At 40.3% G+C, this 13,421-nt stretch overlaps 1 protein-coding gene across 1 annotated transcript in view; it reads left to right on the forward strand.

Annotated features, from left to right (window-relative positions):
• ATP8B1 (ATPase phospholipid transporting 8B1) overlaps positions 1–13,421 on the forward strand; it is a 90,262-nt gene that overhangs the window by 42,627 nt on the left and 34,214 nt on the right. The window contains exons 2-6 of the mRNA XM_060761319.2: positions 3,373–3,567; positions 9,542–9,639; positions 10,545–10,658; positions 12,454–12,552; positions 13,054–13,115. Coding sequence (XP_060617302.2) covers positions 3,387–3,567; positions 9,542–9,639; positions 10,545–10,658; positions 12,454–12,552; positions 13,054–13,115 — 554 coding nt within the window. The 5' untranslated portion in view covers positions 3,373–3,386. The remainder of the gene's footprint in view (positions 1–3,372; positions 3,568–9,541; positions 9,640–10,544; positions 10,659–12,453; positions 12,553–13,053; positions 13,116–13,421) is intronic.

Below are 13,421 nucleotides of genomic sequence, written 5' to 3' on the forward strand. Positions count from 1 at the left end.
CATGACTGCATGCAGCACCATTACCTTCCTGCAGGAGGGGTACCTATTGATCTCACATTTGCATGTTTTCTAACTGATAGGTTGGCAGAAGCTGGGGCTGACAGCGGGAGCTCACACCGCTCCCCAGATTATTACCTGCGACCTGTTGGTTAGCACATCTAACTTGCTGATCATTGTAGTGTTTTGTTCTCTTTGTATCCTATGAGGATGCAAAGAATATCTGCAGATTTTCATATCCTTGGCAAGAAAAGTTGCCTCAATATATGAAGTCTCCCTCTTGAGAAAACACTCTGCCACAATACAATTTTCTGCATATGTTTGTATCACAATACATGGAATAATTTTCTCACATATCTGCACAAAAATATGCAAAACCCAAAGTTTTAGCATGTACAACATTTTCACAAAACGGACCCTGCATTGTAAAAAAATATATAATCACAATGTTGCACTCTTGTGATCTGGTACAGTAGCAGGAAGATTTATTTAAGTAGTCATTCTTGCACCTAGAATAAAGTAAAGATTCACAAACCTGATGCAGCGTTAGATAGAGATAGAGATACTTAATTATAAGTATACTGTACAACCATTGTTCAGTTGCCTTAGCTGGAAGGCTGAGTCATATGTTGCATACAGTACAATATATTCTGTCCTAATAAGCTTTGTTTTAAACAAAGCAAGCTACAACATGTGCGTTCTGTTGTGTGTGGTGTTTGGTTTTATGGAGGGATTGTCTTGTGAACATATCTTAAGGCATATCTATGAACTTTCCTTCCCCCTTTGACATTGCTATTCACTTTTTTTTCACATACGCTCTCTGAAAGACTTTACTTTCTTGCACTACCAGATATTTTATTCAGCAGCATGCATTTAATATTTCTCTATTCTTTCCACCACACAGTCGTTCAGCCTAAGCACTGGAAATCAGAAAATGTTTTCTTAGAACCTCAGAACAAAGCAAAGATAGCTTTCAGTGACAGAGTTTTGCTTAATGGAACATAGAAAGGAAGCCGCCTTCCTCTATGGATGCGATACATTGAAGAATTAATGTACCATTGAACTGTCATGGTCACAATACTGTAGAATCCTGGGAGCTGTAGTTTTACCACATCTTAGGCCTTTTCTGCTAAGAGTGTTGATGCCTCACCAAACTACAAATGGGCAAACATGGACTCAAGTTCTGCAAATAATTATACATTATGGGAAGATGAACAAAGCCTGGTTTCTGTGGAGCAGAACTTTGATATAAAAATACGAGGGTTGAATGAAAAGTGATGCCTCCATCTTCGTAACTCTTCAACAGATGGCAGTATTGGTATGTGGCAGATACTTGCTTGATCAGTAGATTCTCCTCTACAGTTCCATTTTGGCAGAAAGCCTTAGCATTGAACGGTTGTGGTGTTAAAGTGCAAAGTATGGAACCCTTCATAGACGGTCAGTCAATGCGACTTAAGCAACGTGGAGTCATTGAATTCCTGACAGCAGAAGGTGTCACCCCAAAAGAGATTCATCAGAGAATGCAAGCTGTTTATGGTGATTGTGTTGATGTGAAAGCCCTAAGTCAAATGATTCCTAAATTTTTTTCAGAGAATTATTTTCTTTGCTATTTTAGCTTGAGTAAAATAAACAAGCAAAACTGCAATATTTTTTGTAGGTCTTTGTTCAAGGCATTTTAAAAAATTCCTAAATCACTTTAATTTTAATTGAATGTTAACCTTTAATTAGTTGGCTTATTGTGCTGAGTACTAGTTGATTGCAAATGGGAAATTGGCATGTAAATGTTTTCAGGAAGCAATTAGGACCAGTTTGTCTTTCCAGTAATGTGAGTGCTATATGCCTTGAACTAGATCCAGAAACATATGCAATGACCTTCATCTGCATAGGTATCATTGTGAAGGATTCTTCACAAAGCTTGGAACCATCAATAGAAACATCAGTATAAAAGATGTATGTCTCAGGTCTTAATATCACTTGGTACTTCATCAAAAAAGTGGGTTTAGATCTGCTTCAGTCAGACCTCACCTGGAATACTGTGTCCAAATCTGGACATTGTGGTTCAGGAAGGATATTAACAAACTGGAAGGTGTTCAGAGAAGGGCAACCAAAAGGGTCAAAGGTCTGGAAACCATCCTATATGATAAGCAGCTTAACTGCAAATATTTAGAAGAAAGGTTAAGAGGTAACTTGATGGTTATGTCATATTGAGGAAGAAGCAAAGTTGTTTTCTGTTGCTCCAGAGTAGGCATCCTCAAACTGCAGCCCTCCAGCTGTTTGGGCATCCAACTCCCAGAAACCCTAACAAGCTTATTCAATTGTCAGGAATTCTGGGAGTTGAAGGCCCACACAGCTGGAGAGCTGCAGTTTGAGGATGCCTGCTCCAGAAATTAGGACATGGAGCAATGGATTCAAACTATAGAAAAAGAGATCCCACCTAAATATTAGGAAGAACATCCTGGTGGTTAAAGTTCTTTGACAGTGGAATATCTTGCCTCAAAATCTGGCAGAGTCTTCTTCTCTGGAGATTTTCAAGCACAGGCTGGATTCCCATCTATCTGAGTGTGTATTCATGTGTGGCAGAATGGTTTGGATTGGATCGCCCTTGAGGCCTCTTCCAACCCTATGATTCTGTGAAAGCGTGTGTGGAAATAAAAATGAGTTGGTTTTAAAGGTGTTGCCATGTTCCTTGTTTTTCTCCTTCCTTCCTCTTAAAAATATAGGTTTGCTCCAAATTGAAGATGTTAATACAAATATTCAAAACTTTGGGTTGTTGTAGGTTTTTTCGGGCTATATGGCCATGTTCTAGAGGCATTCTCTCCTAACCTATCGCCTGCATCTATGGCAGGCATCCTCAGAGGTAGTGAGGTCCGTTGGAACTAGGCAAAAGGGTTTATATATCTGTGGAATGACCAGGGTGAGACAAAGGACTCTTGTCTGCTGGAGCTAGGTGTGAATGTTTCAGCTGACCACCTTGATTAGCATTTGATGGCCTGGCAGTGCCTGGGGCAGTCTTTTGTTGAGAAGTGATTAGATGTCCCAGATAGTTTCCTCTCTGTTGTTTTGCTGTTGTAATTTTAGAGTTTTTAAATACTGGTAGCCAGATTTTGTTCATTTTCATGGTTTCCTCCTTTTTGTTGAAATTGTCCACATGCTTGGGGATTGCAATGGCTTCTCTGTGTAGTCTGACATGGTGGTTGTTAGAGTGGTCCAGCATTTCTGTGTTCTCAAATAATATGTTGTGACCAGGTTTGTTCATCAGGTGCTCTAATTCAAAACTTTGTTTAGTACGTTTGTGTTCCAGTGTGTAAAGAACAGGAATTCTGTTTTGTCCCTACCACACTTGGCTGAATTTGATTTCTCTTCCTCTCTGTTCAGGAGCTGCTAACAGGATGAATTCAGAAAGGGATTCAGAAACCACCTTTGATGAGGATTCCTCCCAGCCCAACGATGAAGAGGTGCCATACAGTGACGATGAAACGGAGGACGAATTGGACATCCAGCCTGCTGTTGAGCCAGAGCAGAATCGCATCAACAGAGAAGTGGAAGCTACTCGAGAGACACTTAGAAAAGGTGAGGGGGACAGGAGAAAGGTTTGCAGGAAGGAAGGAATTGCTATGAATTCTAAATTTATACACCCCTGTTGCAAAAGCATCACAAAGATGTTTCTGGATTGACCAGTGGATTTGGAACTAGTAGAATACTAAGCATTGTGGGCAAGATGGCTTATAATGGTCCAGGATAAAGTTCTTTAATTATTTCCTCTGAATGACTGACTGAAAATACAGTTATGCTGTGTGTGATATTAGATAGGAACTTGTAAGTTGCAAAGCAATACTGAATTATTCTTTCTTTTTTTTTTTTTGCCTTATGTGTACTAGCATTCCAAACAAGTCCCCTACAATAATTTATATTTCCAGTACTTTTGGAAATAAAAGTTTACCAAATAATTGTCAATCAATGAACTAAGGTGTTTGAGTCTTCAAAGATGTATCTGGAGAGTTGCTAAGGATCTCAAATCTTAAGAGTATTTAATAAGGAAGAAATTTTTGTTAAGAATAAATTAATTCATGTTTTGGGAAGGGAGCTTTTCATAGGACATGTTCAGATGCCACACAAGTCTGTGTTGGAGCCCCTGGTGGCGCAGTGGGTTAAACCTCTGTGCCGGCAGGACTGAAGACTGACAGGTCGCAGGTTCAAATCCAGGGAGAGGCGGATGAGCTCCCTCTATCAGCTCCAGCTCCTCATGAGGGGACATGAGAGAAGCCTCCCACAAGGATGATAAAAACATCAAATCTTCCAGGCGTCCCCTGGGCAACGTCCTTGCAGATGGCCAATTCTCTCACACCAGAAGCGACTTGCAGCTTTTCAAGTCGCTCCTGACACGAAAAAAAAAGTCTGTGTTGAAAGGTATCATGCATGAAGTAGCTATGCCACATGTATATTGAAAAAATAGTTGGAAGATGATGGTGGTGATGATTTTATGCCCTCCAAATTTGGTATATAGCCATGTTGCATGTATATATTTGGTATATAGCCCTACATGGTTCAGGTCCTACTTACTTATCTGACCCCATCTCCTCATACCAATCTGCCTGAATGTTAAGATCTTCTAGCAAGACCCTCCTCTCATTGCCACCACCATTGCAAATGCAGTTAGCAGCAATGAGAGAAAGGGCCTTCTCGGTGGTTGCTCCAATGCTTTGGAACTCCCTCCCAAGGAGGTTAAAACAGCCCCCTCCCTTAAACCTTTTTAAAAGCAACCAAAGACCTTCCTGTTTGCACAAGCTTTTGATTGCATTACACTTAGCTGTAATGACAGGAAGGCTATCTTTTATTGAGTCTTGCTAACTTTACTATCCGTCTTGTTGAGTTGCCTATAATAACTGTATTAGATAAATGTTTTAAAATTTGTTTGTTTATTTATTTATTACTGTAAATTTGTTTTTATAAGCCAATGTTTTACATACAAATATTGTTTTGTATTGTCTTTTACATAATGTTGTGTTGGGTGCCATTTAGAGAAAAAGCAGGTTACAAAGAAAGATTGTTGTTGTTGTTATCTGTGAGTATCGATCTATACTGTGGAATTAATGCAGTTTGGCACCACTTTAAATACTATGGCTCAGTGTTATGGAGTTATTTTACAGAGTCTTTAGAATTTTCTTTTAAATAGTGCTGGTGCCTTTCCAAAGTGCTCTTCAACAGTCACCAGCCAATCCCTCTCCAATGCCAGAAATACAGCTTAATGCTGTACAATTAGAAAATGTTGATCATTTCCGCTACCATGGCAGCCACCTCTCCACAAAAGTCAATATTGACTCTGAAATACAACACCGCCTGAGCTCTGTGAGTGCAGCTTTTTTCCGAATGAAGCAGAGTGTTTGAGGACTGGGACATCCGTAGGGATATCAAGGTGATTGTTTATAAAGCTATTGTCCTCCCAACCCTGCTATATGCCTGAGAGACATGGACTGTCTACAGACATCACATGCAACTCCTGGAACGATTCCATCAGCGCTCCTCCGGAAAATCTTGCAAATCTCTTGGGAAGACAAGAGGACAAATGTCAGCGTGCTGGAAGAAACAAAGACCACCAGCAGTGAAGCAATGGTTCTCTGCCATCAACTCCGCTGGAGTGGCCAAGTTGTCCAGATGCCCGACCACCGTCTCCCAAAGCAGTTGCTCTACTCCAAACACAAAAATGGAAAATGAAATGTTGGAGGGCAGGACAAGAGATTTCAAGATGGGCTCAAAGCCAACCTTTAAAACTCTGGCATAGGCACTGAGAACGGGGAAGCCCTGGCCCTTGAGTGCTCCAGCTGGAGGTCAGCTGTGACCAGCAGTGCTGTAGAACTTGAAGAAGCATGAATGGAGGGCTGTGGAATTTGAAGAGGCAAGAACAGAGGGCAAAACAGAGAAACGTGCCAAGAGGAAGGCGCGTCAAGCCAATCCTGACCAAGACCGCCTTCCACCTGGAAATCAATGCCCTCACTGCAGGAGAACATGCAGATCAAGAATAGGCCTCCATAGTCACCTATGGACCCACCAGTACACTGATCTTGGAAGACTATCCTACTCAGACAAAGAGGGATCGCCTAAGTAAGTAGCTAGTGCCTTATCAAACTACAAATTTCATGATTCCATAGCATTGAGCCATGGCAGTTAAAGTAGTGCTAAACTGTATTGATTCTACCATGTAGATGCACCCTATGTGTCACAAAGATCATCTCAAAGCAAGCTTGTTTAACTGTTTTAATTTTTTAAATAAATCCTCATTTTCAACAAGAGAAGCAGTTGATACAAGTGTGCACTGCTTGGTATTTGCCTTTGGTGGTTTGTTTTTCCTTTCAGGTATGTATTTTACCATCCTACAACCTGTTCTCCTGCTTTTGGCATTTCTTTGTCAAAACTGGTTCATTAATAGAGTAGTACAGCTGGATCGTCTTCATGAAAACAAAAGTGAACAGGACGTAGATACTAATATATCTTTAAGGAAGTTGTGTGCAGTTTTGTTGTGTTGATTACTTTTTAATCCCATCATATCTAAGAAAGAGACGAATGTAAAAATAACTATTCACTATTTACTCAGCTGTTAAACTTGTTATTGCATTTTAGTTTCCTTGTCTGTTTGATCTTCAAAACCTGTGTGTGTCTGCGCGCAAAAAAGCCAAATGTTAAAAAGACATCCCTAGATAATATACACTTCATATACAAGAAGGAAAGAATCACTTCAACACTTGAACATTCAGTTCTTGTGGGTTTTTTCGGGCTATATGGCCATGTTCTAGAGGCATTTCTCCTGACGTTTCGCCTGCATCTATGGCAAGCTTCCTCAGAGGGTGAGGTCATGAAAGCCTTCGACAATACATTGAACATCTCTACGGGGAGAAACTGTTCCAAGACACACGGAAATTGGAGAAACTAAGGACCAGGAAAGCACATCTACTGTGCTCCCTGACTTTCCTTCTACGCTGCAGAGACACAGATACCATCCCACAATTCCTCGCAGCCAAAAGGACTTTCAAAACACCACAGGCTCACCGGATCTATGACCGCCTGGAACGCAACCTCTTAAGAGAGAGAATCCACACCATCCGCAAAGAACTCGCAAACACAGACAAGGAACTGCTGCATCTCCATATCAATATCAGCCAGAAGATGAATTCCCAGGACTGGGACAAAATAGACAATCTCACTTACAGGAAAATGGAGAAAAACATGGTTGTCCACACCAACAGACAAAAACAAAAATTCAACAAACGACAAAAGCAACAGCCGAAACCAGAACTGGATACATCACGGACCATCATCAACCTGACAGACAGACAACTCTCTGAAGACCAAGTATCCATACTAGCGAAAGGAGGAAACTTTGCTGTAACCGCCACCAGGATCCCAGTAGAAAACATCATTGCCAATGTCGAATCAGCAATTTACCGCCTCCCAGAGGAGGAAGCAGAAGAAGTACGAGCGGAAGCAGCAAGGATCCTGAAAAAGGCAAAACTCCCCTCCAGTAACATTACTAGGAAAGAAAGAGAAGCCATTAGAGACCTAAATTCAGATCCTGATATCCTCATTCTGCCAGCAGACAAGGGGAATGCCACAGTCATCATGCATACAGAGCAATACAAGGAGAAGATCAGAAAACTCCTGGACCCTACTATATACAGAAAACTTAAGCAAGACCCAACTTCCAAAATAACCAGAAAAACCAACACTCTAATTAAAAACTCCTCAATCAACTTCGACATACGACAGCAGCTATGTAAATCGGAAGCCCTTCCACCCAGGCTTTATGGACTCCCCAAAATACATAAGGACTCCACCCCACTCAGACCAATCGTGAGTGCCATTGGGTCCCCCACATATGACTTAGCCAAATTTCTTGCTGCACAGTTACAAAGCCACATTGGGCTCACAACACACTACATCAAGGACTCAGCCCACTTCATTGAAAAAATCAGCAATCTCAAGTTAAATACAAATGACAAACTGATCAGCTTCGATGTGGTGTCTCTATTTACCATGGTCCCAGTTGCAGACACCATGGCACTCATCAACCAGAGGTTCCCAGAAGACATCACGGCGCTGTTTCACCATTGCCTCACCACCAGCTATTTTCAGTGGGACAATGAATTCTACGAACAGAAAGATGGAGTAGCTATGGGGAGCCCTCTCAGCCCAGTCATAGCTAACTTCTACATGGAACAATTTGAAAAACAAGCTCTTGAAACAGCAACCAAAAAGCCCACGATATGGTTCAGATATGTGGATGACACCTTCACCATTTGGAGCCATGGAGAAGAAGAACTCAACAGGTTCCTGGAACATCTTAACAGCATCCACCCTAACATCCAGTTCACTATGGAAAAAGAAAAGGAAGGAAGACTGCCTTTTCTAGATGTCCTAGTCATCCGCAAACCAGATCAACAATTGGGTCACACTGTTTACAGAAAACCCACACACACAGATAGATATCTACATAAAAACTCCAACCATCACCCAAGTCAAAAAAGAAGCACCATTAAAGCCTTGGCAGACCGTGCAAAAAGAATCTGTGAACCCCACCTCCTCCAAGATGAACTGAACCACCTCAACTGGGCTCTACAGGCCAATGGATACTCCACCTCAGACATCAGAAGAGCTGCAAGACCAAGAACAAGCCACAAGAGTAAAGATGAAGATCCACCCAGAGGAAAAGTGTTCCTGCCATACATCAAGGGAACCACTGATCGCATAGGGAAGCTGATGAGGAAACACAACATACAAACAATCTACAAACCCACCAAGAAAATCCAACAAATGCTACGTTCAGCAAAGGACAAGAGGGATCCTCTCACCTCTGCAGGAGTCTACCGTATACCATGCAGCTGTGGACAAGTCTACATAGGGACCACCAAACGCAGCGCCCAAACAAGAATCCAGGAACATGAAAGGCACTGCAGACTACTCCAACCAGAGAAGTCAGCCATAGCAGAGCACCTGATGAACCAACCTGGACACAGCATTTTATTTGAGAACACAAAAATGCTGGACCACTCTCACAACCACCATGTCAGACTACACAGAGAAGCCATTGAAATCCACAAACATGTGGACAATTTCAACAGAAAGGAAGAAACCATGAAAATGAACAAAGTCTGGCTACCAGTATTAAAAAATTCTAAAATTAAAACAGCAGAGAGAAAAACAGGCAGGGACATCTAATCACCTTTCAAGAAGAGTTTGCTCCAGGCACAGTCAGCCCATTGTATGCTAATTAAGGTGGTCAGTTGAAAAGATTCACCTAGCCCAACTTACAAAAGCCTTTTGTCTCACCCTGGTCATTCCACAGATATATAAACCCCTTTTTCCCAGCTCCAGCAGACCTCACCCTCTGAGGAAGCTTGCCATAGATGCAGGCGAAACGTCAGGAGAAATGCCTCTAGAACATGGCCATATAGCCCGAAAAAACCCACAAGAACTGAGTGATTCCGGCCATGAAAGCCTTCGACAATACACTTGAACATTCGTTTTGACACTGAGTTTTGTCTTGTGCTTGCAGATTGCAATTGGCAAGTTAAAGCAAACGACAGAGCCTTCCACGAGCAGCCTCACTTTATGAAAACAGAATATCTGTGCCTTAAGAAAAGTAAATATGCAGTAAGTGGATTTCTATTTACATATCAGGATAATAACAGCTGGTAATTTATTAACCATGTTACCCAATGAAAGAATTAATTTATTAGTCGCCTGAGATTTAGTAGATTGATTGATTTTTCCACGTACATGTATATGTGATTCACAAAGCTTGTCGCTTTGTGAATCACATAGTAATGACTGAGGGATTGTAGAATTAATGCAAGTTTGATACCACTTTACCTGCCATGGGTCAATGGTATGGAATCCTGGGATTTGTGGTTTGGTGAGGCAGCAGCACTCTTTGGCAGAGAAGACTAAAGATCTAATAAAACTACAACTTCCACATTTCCATAGCATGGAGCTGTGGCAGCCAAAGTGATTTCAAACTACATTAATTTTACAGTGTGGATGCACCCTCGATGTGCATGAATGTTTCGTTCAAATTTGTCAGGTGTCCCAAACCTTTTGGGTGGGGGGAATCAAGTTCATCACCTTGACTAATTCCTTTAAAGTTCGGACTGCAAACCAGAATAGTTTCTTCACCCCCTGCCATGGAAGCCCCACCTGACCCCTTTTCCTTCTCAAAAAAGAGTGACGTACATTTATAAGAAAGCACATTACGTATCTTTTTAAATTTCATTTATTATTTTCAGTGCTTTATTTTTGCTTTTGAGAAATCAATAGACCCAAACCTTCCATGCTTTAAAGAGTATTAAGACTTCCTTTAAAACATTAAAATCCCCAGGTCTGTTTCATCCAAGTTATTTCAAGCCAGTGACCTGTAGAAAGAAGATTTCCATAGCAGATTTGCCTAATTGAAGCAGTTTGGAGGATCATTTATATGAACGAAATGTTTTGCATGAAATACAAATTGGATTCGTATATTAATACATTGTCTGGTTGACTTCTTTTTTTGTCTTCAACAGGGGAATGCAATTAAAACCTACAAGTATAATGCAATCACCTTCTTGCCATTGAATTTATTTGAGCAGTTTAAAAGGGCAGCCAACTTTTACTTCCTGATTCTACTTATTTTACAGGTAAACCACTAGAATTCATTATGAAGATTGTTTCTTTTGTTACCTTTCAAAACTGTATAAGTGGCCATAAAAAGAGCTAGAGAAGGAGTGCTTTCAAGCTGCTTGGCAATTTGTTCCTTGTTTGCCTTTTGGAAATGTGATGGGTTTGTTGGCCACTGATCCAAATGGAGTTGACCCTCCATATCCAGTTTAAACATCCATGGATTTATACACACACATACACACACACACACACACATACACACACACACACACACACACACACACACACATACATACATGTTCCAAAAGCAAACCTTGATTTGTCATTTTATATATAGGACACTGTATCATTGTATATCATGGAACTTGAGTATCCACAGATGTTGATATCCGCCAAGGGAGAGGATGTTCTGGAAATAAACTCCAGCAGATACCAAGGGTTCATTCCACACTTACTTTTGGATTATAATCTTGGATTTATGTGACTAAAACTTCACAAAGACCTCAATTATACCCCAGATTCATCTGTGTGGATGATGACCAAATGATAACATGTATGGATGAATCTGACTTTGGTGTTCAAGACTTTGTTGGAATTCAGCTCATAGTGTTACAGTAATCTAAAGCTCTTCAAACTTTGTCTAGCTTTTTTTTCTTTTCTTTTTCTTTTTTTTTCTTTTTGCAAAACAAAAAACAAGGATTGGACCAACCAGGGCCTTTGGTGACTTTGGGATATATGGACAAAAACTTGGTAGTATGTCTGTAAAGATAAAGGTTTCACTTTGACATTAAGTCTAGTTGAGTCCAACACTGGGGATGGTGCTCATCTCCCTTTCTAAGCCCAAGAGTCGTCATTGTCCGTAGATGCCACCAAGGTTATGTGGCCAGCATGACTGCATGGAGAGCCATTACTTTCCTCCCAAAGCGGTACCTATTGATCTCACATTCACATATTTTTGAAGTGCTAGGTTGGCAGAATCTGGGGCTAAAAACAGGAGCTCACCCGTCCTGCGGTTTTGAACAGCTGACCTTCTGGTCAGCAAGTTTTGCAGCTTAGCGACTTAACCCGCTGGGCCACAGCAGCTCTTATATGTGTGTATAAGTAGAAAAATGACAGATACAGTGTTTCATCAACCCCACTGTTTCATCCTGGCTTAAGAATAGGGTTCTTTAGCTTCATAAATGATCCTTAAGTTCTAGTCCTGTCACATGATTTCAGTTCTGTATTTTTTGCGTGGTCAGCTAGGATGCTTGAATTGTTTTTGAGATTAAAACAGTATCTCTGTTTTGTGAACTAGTTTCTGTTGAGAGCATGTTGTATTATCAGTGTATTCTGTTTTCCCATTATAACTGTCTGTTATTTTCTGACACAGCTATCCTGCTGTCCTTTCAAATTCATATGAAGCACACTTTGCATGTTACTTGTTTCACATTCACACCCTTGTAGTTAAAAGCTGTGCACTGTGTTGGGTAAACATTAGTGCTATATACTTTTGTGCAGTTGCTATATTTGCTGACACTGTTCATTTAACATTTCCCTAGGTAGTATCTTTTCTATGTTGATTGGGTGTTTACCATGCCTTTATATACAAACCCTGCAGAACTCTGCCTGATTTTCAGATCTCCCCAATTTCTGAAACAACAAGGGGTTGCTGGGCCCAATCTGGGATCTTCTGCATTCCCTGTTGAGGATATAATGGCAAGATACTTATGTAAAGCACGTGGTTTCACAATTAGGCTGTAAAGGCAAGGTATTGATATCTTAAACAAAATAAGTAAATAAACAAATGTGTCACTCTGTTTTTGTTTGCAGACAATTCCTCAGATAACTACCCTCGCATGGTACACAACTCTGATCCCTTTGCTGTTGGTTCTGGGCATCACTGCAATCAAAGATCTAGTAGACGATGTTGTAAGAACTGCTTTTTCATTGTGTCTGACTCTCCTCATTTTCAAGTCTTAAACTGGGATAGTTAAAAATATCATAACAGTCTTTTAAAGCCACATTATTTTTCCTCAAATATAATTGGATAAATTAGCAAGCAAGCAAATGAAATACAAAGACTAATTGGTGTTCTGCTATAAAGCAGATGAAAGGTAGAAGTAAAGCAATTTAGAAATGTTGTGATAATTCATTACAGTCAAGTTTGAAGAGGTTACTCTTTTGGATTGCAGTATCTAGAATAATAAAAATGGAGTCTTCAAACTTGTCCTTAAGATGAAAATAGATTATGTAGCAAAATGGATCTGTATACAGGTATTTTAAGAGTTGTGGTATATACTTGTAGTTATACAAATAAATATATAGCCCATCAACTTCATCATGACCATCACCCATGCATTCATTCTTAATAATAAGTATTAATGATGATGATACAGCCTACTTACACTTTCTTTCTTGTCTCCGTTTCAGGCTCGACATCGGATGGATACTGAAATCAACAACCGGAACTGTGATGTAATTAGAGAGGAGAGGTATATATTAAGTAGATGTTTGATTATAGAGGGAGGGGGAAGTCTTGGTTTCCGGAAAGAAGTTGGAAGAAGCTTCTTTTCTGTTTGGCTATGATGGCTGAGGGATTTTGCTACACAGATTGCAACACAATTAGTTTTAATGTTTCTTCCATGGGTCGTTGTATTAGACAACATAGAACATGTGTTCTTTTCTGTTTTATATATAGTTTGCATCTGCTTTGCCCAGACTATTGGTTTGTATCATCTCCAGTTACACTGATTTCAAGAGTAGTAAACTGAATATAAAATCTCTGTTTGGAATCCTTT

The sequence above is a fragment of the Anolis sagrei genome, chromosome 2 (genome assembly GCF_037176765.1).
Source record: "Anolis sagrei isolate rAnoSag1 chromosome 2, rAnoSag1.mat, whole genome shotgun sequence".
Taxonomy (NCBI): Eukaryota; Metazoa; Chordata; class Lepidosauria; order Squamata; family Dactyloidae; genus Anolis; species Anolis sagrei.